We start from the raw sequence: 8,468 nt of genomic DNA, 5'->3' as shown, positions 1-8,468 counted from the left end.
CCCAATAGGGACCCTACGGAGTAAGCAAAGGGTGATTGGAGGGCAAGGGAGGGACGAAGAAGAAAGAGGCAATGGCAAGCATTCAGTTCTCAAACTCAAAACACCAGGATTATAAAAGGGGATCCTTCCAAAGAGTCTGAAGCTCTTGAGTATCCAATCCAAAGGTGACGATGTAGAGTCCACAGGAGGCTGCTGAGGGGAGAAAGGCTCATAATAATGGCCGGAACAGAGCAAATGGAATGCCATCAAACACCTGGAAACCATGTGCTTGATGTGTTTGATACCATTCCACTCATTCTGATCCTGTCATTACCACAAGCCGTTCTCCCAATTAAGGTGCCACCAACCTCCTGTGATAGTCTCTTATGTATAGGATTCCTCTCCAAAGATGACACTAGAGTCTGATGTAGCCAATACACTACGTATGGTTATGTACTCTCATAATACTCTAGTGTGATCTTCGGGTAGAGGAGGGGACAAATGGACGCCTCTAGGTCTATGTCAGAGAGAGGGAGACCAGCGAGAGGGAGACCAGAAGAAAAAGAAGGGAGGAAAACGAAGATGTTGCGGCGGATGGGACCGGGCGGTTCTTCTTCCGGGGCCCATTGCAGAGCGGTGTGTTACAGCAGGAGATGCACACAGAGTTGATCCTTCCAGTGCAGAACTGCTGGTAGCCTGATGAGGATATGAGGCATGCCCCGGACGAGGCACAGGACTTGCGGTAAAATATGCCTGAAGAAGGAGAGAGAGAAGTGGTCAGGGATAGTGCAAAGCTATACAGGAAGTCCAGGTCAAGGTATATGAGGTAGTGACACCGTTGGTGAAACTGAGCCAAGTCTCATAGCAAACTGAGGTAGCACAAACACTGGGGAAGGGAGGGGTAAAAGTACGTAAACTGTCATTTTTGTTTTCATGAATGTGTGTCTGTTTTATGTTATGCCTGGCCTATGCCATGTCTCTCACCCTTTTACATTGCATGTTCTTGTATGTAAAGCAAATATCTGTGAAAATCAGACAAAGCAATATCTAATCTACCTTTTTTCACAAATAAACAGGAATAACAATTACACATCAAGAAAATGTGGTGATTTGAACATATTTGCCTTAGGATCTTAGCCAAGTGAGAAATTCTTGAGACATACAGTATATTGTAATTCAGTGCTATTTGCAATTTAACAGAACTTTATCCTGATCAATACTGGAATGGTTCATATTACTGGGAGGTGATGCTCTAAGTGCCTAGAACCTTTGTAGAGCCGTTGTAAAAATAAAACATTGAGAATGTCATCTCGACATAGAATATAATGCTCTCAAACTATGGAACAACTGCAACAAAACTGTGCTTTGATTTATATGGTGGCGAGAGAATGCACATGAATAAGAGTGTTTTGATTTCATGGAAATGTTGTTGTGCCATTAGTCTTACCATAGGAGGTGGTAAGAAAGCCTGTGTCTCCCTGCCTGATAAATGAACACCTTGCAGGGACTCAACTCCCATTTCTCCCTACTCCTTCCTAGGAAATAGACACTGCGCTTTTGGACACAAACAAATCCAAGGTGACCCTGGAGATGCGACTCAAGCTCCACTGAATCTATAAGCATCAGTACTTGTTATAAGCATATATGGACACTTATAATATCTTAATACAAGGTTTAGCATGTGTTCTCTGCTGAAATTTGTCAACAGACTGCAAAGAGCTGTAATTATGAGAAGGGGTTCATAAGTGCTTAAGACATGTCTTACATTGCATTATAACTGTGGCACAATGCGTTATACCTGTCGACGTTAAGTGAAGTGTTACGAAAAGTTCAAATGAAAGCGTAGAGAGGAAATAGATGAAAGGGGGGGGGGAAGAGAACTGCTAGTCACGTTAAAAGTTACATCAAAACTTTACTGCTCTAATTTACTCATCTTTCTCTTGAAATAATTACAGACGAGCTGTCAGACAAAGTGTAAATTTGTAAATGCAAGACAATATTCTTGTTTTGTCTCAAAGATGTCAGACAAGCCTTCAAGACAAAAGTAGACCATTTCAGTCTGCATCAGCCCCTGATTACTGCTATTAAGTTTGACAGAGTTAACAATGCAACTTCAGCTTAATCAACCCTCTGCTTTATTCCATACTTCATCACTATGCACATTTAGAACTGACAGTAAAACAAACCAAGTCCCCAAACCTTTGTTGAGGGGAGGAATGGGTACAGACTAAGCTGGCACCAATTCACGTGCAAAAGCCAACTTTCCCTGAGGATTATGTTACAGATGTCTTCACATATCATAAACACATTATGCAAGTGTTTCTTTCCGCCGATAACATTGTGGTAATTCGCAAATTCATTATTTGTGATAAATTGAGGTTGCTGCATATAAAGATAATTAGTTAGGCTCCTGGTCTCAGGCTGACATTATATGAAATGATCAAATTAAGGAACACATTCATTACCAACATTGCTAGAAGGTTTCATGTTAAAATAAAAGTTTGCATGAATTTTCTGTTTATCTGCTTACAGAAGCACATAAGAATCCCTTTGCCAACATCGCATTTGAATCAAATGACTCAGAAGACCTTTCTAAAGAGTGCAGAGGCTGGAAAAGATTTGGGAATATATTGTAAGCATGTGCATTTCACACAAAAGTGAATCCTTATCTCAAGGTTATTCAAACCATTACACAACATGACACATAGTGTACATTTGTTCATGACATTATTGCTGTAGATTATTGCCTTTGAGTGATGAATCTTGTTAACCATCATGTTCAGAGACATAGTTTGGGCATAAAACACTCGCTAAGGACAATCTTGCTTTGACGGTCTTGGTAAAAAAAATGTATGCTCTTGTAATTGGAAGCATACATTTGATCACAAATGACATACTGTACATAACATTGGATGTGGTAGGATCAATAGGCCTAGTGTATTTGAAGGGCGTTCTCTCATAAACCCTCTTGTTGTGTTCGTTTCATGTTAATTCATTCTGTGTTCCCGGTCCAAAATGACCGCCCCCATTAAAGCTGATTATAAATCCATAATGATACATATATTATCACCTAATTTTATGTCAGATCTTTTTAGCAACTTAAGTTCTTGTGAACATTAGACGTTTTGAACTTCTATTTGCTATTTATGGCCTGTAGGCCTCGTTGACCCGAGCTCATACAACTCGTTAATGAGTAAAAAAGCATAATGTATGGATTATTTTGACAATAACAAATACTCAGATGAAACATATTGTTCTGTTTATCTCAGACTACTTTGTGTCAAAGTTTAACAAGGACTCTCTCCTCTTCACCAGTGTTATGATCAAAGATATGATCAAGAGCCTCACATACAGTATATCGTTTGGTCATTGTGCTGCCACAGAATGTATTGTGAGCAAGGCCTCAAAAAAGCTTTATATACCAGAGCCTGAGAAAAGTTCTATATATTATTGGAACAATGTTGCGATTGTTTGTGAGAATGCCAACAGGTGTGGTTCCTGTTGGGAAAGATTCTATTGGGGAAAGGTTCCCGTCGGGGTTGCCATGGAAGCCAAAGAAGGGGAGTGAGGTGTGTGTGTGTGTGTGTGTGTGTGTGTGTGTGTGTGTGTGTGTGTGTGTGTGTGTGTGTGTGTGTGTGTGTGTGCGCGCTCAAACACACATGCATGTGGGGGTCTGGGAGAGGAAGTGTGTCCATCTGATGAATGGGCATGTGCCTGAACTCAATTTTATACACTAATTGTATTCTCACCCATTCACTTCTAATGACCGGTCATTTCTAACCAGGAACATCACAGGTGTACAAAAGTTAAATAAAACACCCAAAATGTTATGAAAATCATCAACATTTATTTTGTGAGTTCAGTTGCCCTGTGTGGACAAAATCATGGAACCTTATGACAATCAGATTAAATTAACTACATTTATCGGAGAGAAAACTTGTAAATAGGTCCAATTTGACCGGAACACAGCAGGAGGGTTAAGCAATAAGGCACGAAGGGGTGTGGTGTATGGGCAATCTACTACTGCTAACGGCTGTTCTTATGCACAGCGCAACGCAGAGTGCCTGGATACAGCCTTTAATTGTGGTATATTGGCCATATACCACAAACCCCCGAGGTGTCTTGTTGCTATTATAAACGGGTTACCAATGTAATTAGAGCAGTAAACATAAATGTCTGATATTTCACGGCTGTCAGACAATCAGCATACGGTGCTCGAACCACACAGTTTATAATAAAAAATATTGCATGGATCAACTGAGTACAGCAAACAGCAACCAAAGGGTTAACCACCCTTTGGGATAATCCCATTAAAATAATATGAGCCATAAACCATGAATGAACTATGGTAACAGCCTCTTCATCTATGGAGATTCTTTGATAGGTCCCAATTGATGTAGTGGGCATACGTATAGGCCTAGTTTATGATCTCATTTGTTGATGTTACAAGGAGATCCTATAGATCAGTTGCACTAAATTCAGAGATAGAGAGGAAGGACATGAAAGAGGAAAATATACCTTATTTAGGTCGCATGTTAAAAGTGTCACAGTCCGGTGTGGCTTGGTTTTACATGGTACGGTAGGTGTCAGAGAAGGCAGTGTGCCCTGGGGTGGTCTAGCTGCGGACCACATTTATATTGTGTCGGCGTGGGTTCGAATCCGGCCCACACCCTTCTGACACAAAACAGATCCCCCAACCTCCCTGTCTCTCTCTCTCTCTCACTGGTCTCTGTCGTCAGACTGAAGCTCACGCTCTGCTGTGGCGGAGATACAGCGTCAGTGAGAAGGGACTACTCTCCCACTATCTCTATCCAATAAAGAGCAAATGATGAAAGAAATGGGACTGCTCGGAAGACGCTGTTTTCTTACCATCCTTCTTCACCAGTACCTCTTTCTGACACATGTCCTGTACGTTGACCGTGCAGTTGACAATGAACTCCGGCGTGGAGCATTCATTGTTCTTCACCTCCTCACACTGGTAACACTGGATCTGGAGGGCATAACCTGTACAAGAGAGAGACAGGAAGAACCACAAGGGTTAAAAAAAAGAAGTCCACAAGAACAGTTCACCAGTATCTGGCATATATCTCATTAGTCTATGAATGTTGGTCAAGAGAGACTAGAGGCAAATTCTTTCAAATTTGTTTGGCTGTGCTTGATTGAGCTTTCCCGGCACAATGGAACCAATGGAGTAGTCATAAAAGTGCAAAGCAACCCCACTCAACTGGCACTCCAAGCGGGCTCGATCAAAACGCTGAAACTATTTGAAAGATTAGGCCTAAAATCTAATTTGAAAGATTTGAAAATGTTATGCTGTGCACCCAGGTCTGCAGTTCAGTCATTAGTCTTATCCCTTGTTCATCTGGAGCCTTTCAGCCTCCCATGTTTTCCTCCCAGCTAATGAAGAATAAGTCTTTTTGTGATCTATTGCCATTACCACAGATCAGGAACTGTATCCTCGAGGAGAGACAAATGCATCTTTGAAATGAAAAAGTCTCTTTGCTGGCATTTTGAAAGTCAACTTGATCCCTATTTGCAAGACTGGATCTCCTTGATGAATAACAAATGTGAAGATTATCTCAAAGAGCATTTAATGTGGGAGAGACGATGTTGACGCTCTCCTTACACATGCGGACATGTTACAAATATCAGACAATAGGACTTTGAGCTAATATGATGACATTTCTGTACCCCACCACAGGAAGCACTGATGAGTCACACAAACACATACTTCTCTGACTACATACACGTTTGTCATGACAACAAAGAAACACAGCAGAGAGGAGTTGTTTAGTACACAAACAGATCTGGAGTCAGGATAAAAGGATTTTGACTGAAAATAATGAACAAATACGTTTCAACAATATAAATCCATACTCTCATTTACTTGCCAACTAAACTTAATATAGAGTTGTCAGACATAATTGTGTGTGGAAGCTGGGCATACTGTATCTGTGCAGGGAAAAAGGCCACTCAACTTTACCCACTAAAATAATAATTGCCATTCTGACTACTACAGGTCCAAACAATCAAGCCAGAGTGTTTCAGACAAAGTGTTTTATCCACACACTCAATGAAGCTGTTGCTCCAGCACTGACTTAAAATGAGATGAATTCATTTTAACTTGACTCATTGGAATTAAATTGAAATTGAGATTAACTAAGAATGACAGATGGTTGGCTATTCATGCAAAGTTGTTTCACAGGGAAGAAAAATCTAGAGAATTTAATCGAGGATACCGGATGGATAGCACAATCTGATTTAGGGTTTTCACATGGGAGTTTAGCAGAAACATGCATGACTGTGCAATGAAAAACAATCATTCAAAATGTTCTCAAGTGCCACAGTTTCAGGTCATTTGTTCTCCGTGACAGTTAGTACTGTGTTCTAATTATTGAAATGGCGACAGTCATTCATCTCCCAGTCTGACAGCGCCATCAAGTACAAATTCAATTGAAAAGGATCCAAAACAAAAATCAGAGCGTAATTACTTTTAAAACAGATAAATGCTTCAAAACTCCATCCATCAACCGAGCAATAGAGTCTCATAAAGTGCCTAAACACATTCTAGACTGTAATGTATTTGTCCTCTATAAACCACTGGCTATTGATACTATGTATAATTAACATTTAGGCAAGCATAAAGTTATGTACATATTGTCTATACTGTTCATATTGTTCTTCAATACAGTTTTCACTGAGATAAAAACATCCTCAAGTTATTTAGAAGTCATTTCTGCTAACAGCGAAGATGATGTTTAAGGAGTGAGTATGTTAACCAAATGCAGCACATCCAACTCAGAACGGAGAGAACATTTGTATGTTATTTACACCAGAGGCTTTTTTTGGCGAGATCAAGTTCTTACACGCCACTGTTCATATGCCATGTGCAATGTGTTGAACTGGAAATATGGACTGGAAAAGCTCTGAGCGGCTGATTGTCACATCATTCTGATGATATGATCGGCGGATGTATGTTGGAATGACAATGCGGACTACTCCACTGACATAAGATTATCATTGTCATTTTACCTGAACCTTTTTTTAACAACTACATTACCACCGTTTGTATACGTTATTACCAAATCATTGCTATAAGGTGACCCATGTGGATTGAGAAATCAGTTTATTTGCCGTCATCTATCTTAAATGCTGTATTTTCCTTCCACAGTCATCTGAAGTGAGACAGCTTTGTTATTCTCTGCATATTTAGTGATATTAATATTCATCACAGGTGTTCATGGAGTGGTAGACCAGCTCCTTTAACACCCACTAAAAAATGGTGCTTGAGTTTATTACATTCACCTGAGCTGACAACTGTTGATCAATCAAGTTCCTTATCACTTGAGCTTGATGGAATGCCTACACCTGTAAAATAATTGCATCTGTGTTGAATTGCATCTGTGTTGTCAATTAGAGAGCTATTAATTAGCTATTGATAATGAGTGGCCTAAACATGTCCCTCTGCTTTATAAAATGTGTGAATACATTCTTCACCTGTAATGGTGTCTAGTCATGTTTAATCGGAATATTCAATAGCCTAATTAGCATGCCATGTAGGGCAATTGTGAGATCAGAACGACGCTCCAAATATGGAATAATGTTCAATGTCACGCTCTATTATTTGTCACGCATTATTTGTCAGAGCATGTCACGCTCTATTATTTAACGTTTACATTTTTAAACAATATCATTAAATTCAAGCAAAGATATGTAAAATAGTAGCCTAAATCACATTTTGAAAAATTGCCTTTGCACAAGTGATATGCGCAATAGTTTTACAGGCGCAGTTATGACCTAAGGTGACATATTTTCTCTAGCTGGAGCGCAAGTGTCATTACAAATGTTAAATACAAGAATCTGTGTCACAATTTCTTATTCCAAGACAGTTATAAATGCATTTAACGAGATGATTTGATCTGCAATGGTAACCTCCTGCGCGCCTGCCTCACTGTTGGCATTACCAGACCTCTACTGGACTTCTGAAAACGATTTAATTGTTTTCATCCGACAAAAAAAGCTCCCCAAAATCATTGAAACGTAATCCAAACTTGAATTAGATTGGAATACCTGGAAACGTTGACACATCACTTGAGGAAATGCTCTCAGCATCAGAATACAACGCAGCAAGCCAACACATGTAAGATTACGCAGTCTCCAAAGTTTAGCATACCTGTTTTGAGGAAAATTCCAAGCAAAGTTGCATAAGTGAGAAGCAACATCCTCTCCCAAATGACACTATAGAGGAACACATCAGACCAGGTGAACTTAAAACGAAAGCAAAGCCCTTAGATGGATCCGTGGCATCAATGTGTGAGAGCACATTCTGCTGCGAGGAATGTGATGCGCAGCGTTGAACGAGGGCGAGCTCTGCGGTTCGAGAGACTACGTTGCGGAATTCCAGTGAAATTGGATGAGGATAAATCGTAAAACGTACCACGTGATGAAAGATCGTGGCATGGAAGCAATTCTTCAATCACTCATATCCT

The 8,468-nt window shown here is 40.1% G+C and overlaps 1 protein-coding gene across 2 annotated transcripts; it reads right to left on the bottom strand.

Moving 5' to 3' along the window:
* Nucleotides 1-288: 288 nt before the first annotated feature.
* Nucleotides 289-8,389, bottom strand: LOC115196064 (ly6/PLAUR domain-containing protein 1). 2 transcript variants are annotated; one of them, XM_029756577.1, is made up of 3 exons: nt 8,153-8,389; nt 4,849-4,983; nt 289-732 (listed from the first exon to the last, which is right to left on the bottom strand). In XM_029756577.1, exons 1-3 carry the CDS (start codon nt 8,199-8,201, stop codon nt 497-499), a joined length of 420 nt encoding a protein of 139 aa, XP_029612437.1. In that variant the 5' UTR covers nt 8,202-8,389; the 3' UTR covers nt 289-496. The 2 variants fall into 2 exon arrangements, with proteins under 2 accessions (XP_029612437.1, XP_029612436.1); XM_029756576.1 differs by lacking the exon at nt 8,153-8,389 and adding an exon at nt 8,050-8,145.
* Nucleotides 8,390-8,468: the final 79 nt, after the last annotated feature.

This window comes from Salmo trutta, chromosome 6, assembly GCF_901001165.1.
Source record: "Salmo trutta chromosome 6, fSalTru1.1, whole genome shotgun sequence".
Lineage (NCBI taxonomy): Eukaryota > Metazoa > Chordata > Actinopteri > Salmoniformes > Salmonidae > Salmo > Salmo trutta.
The sequence above is the reverse complement of the archived record's forward strand: the minus strand, read 5'-3'. Positions and strand labels throughout refer to the sequence as shown.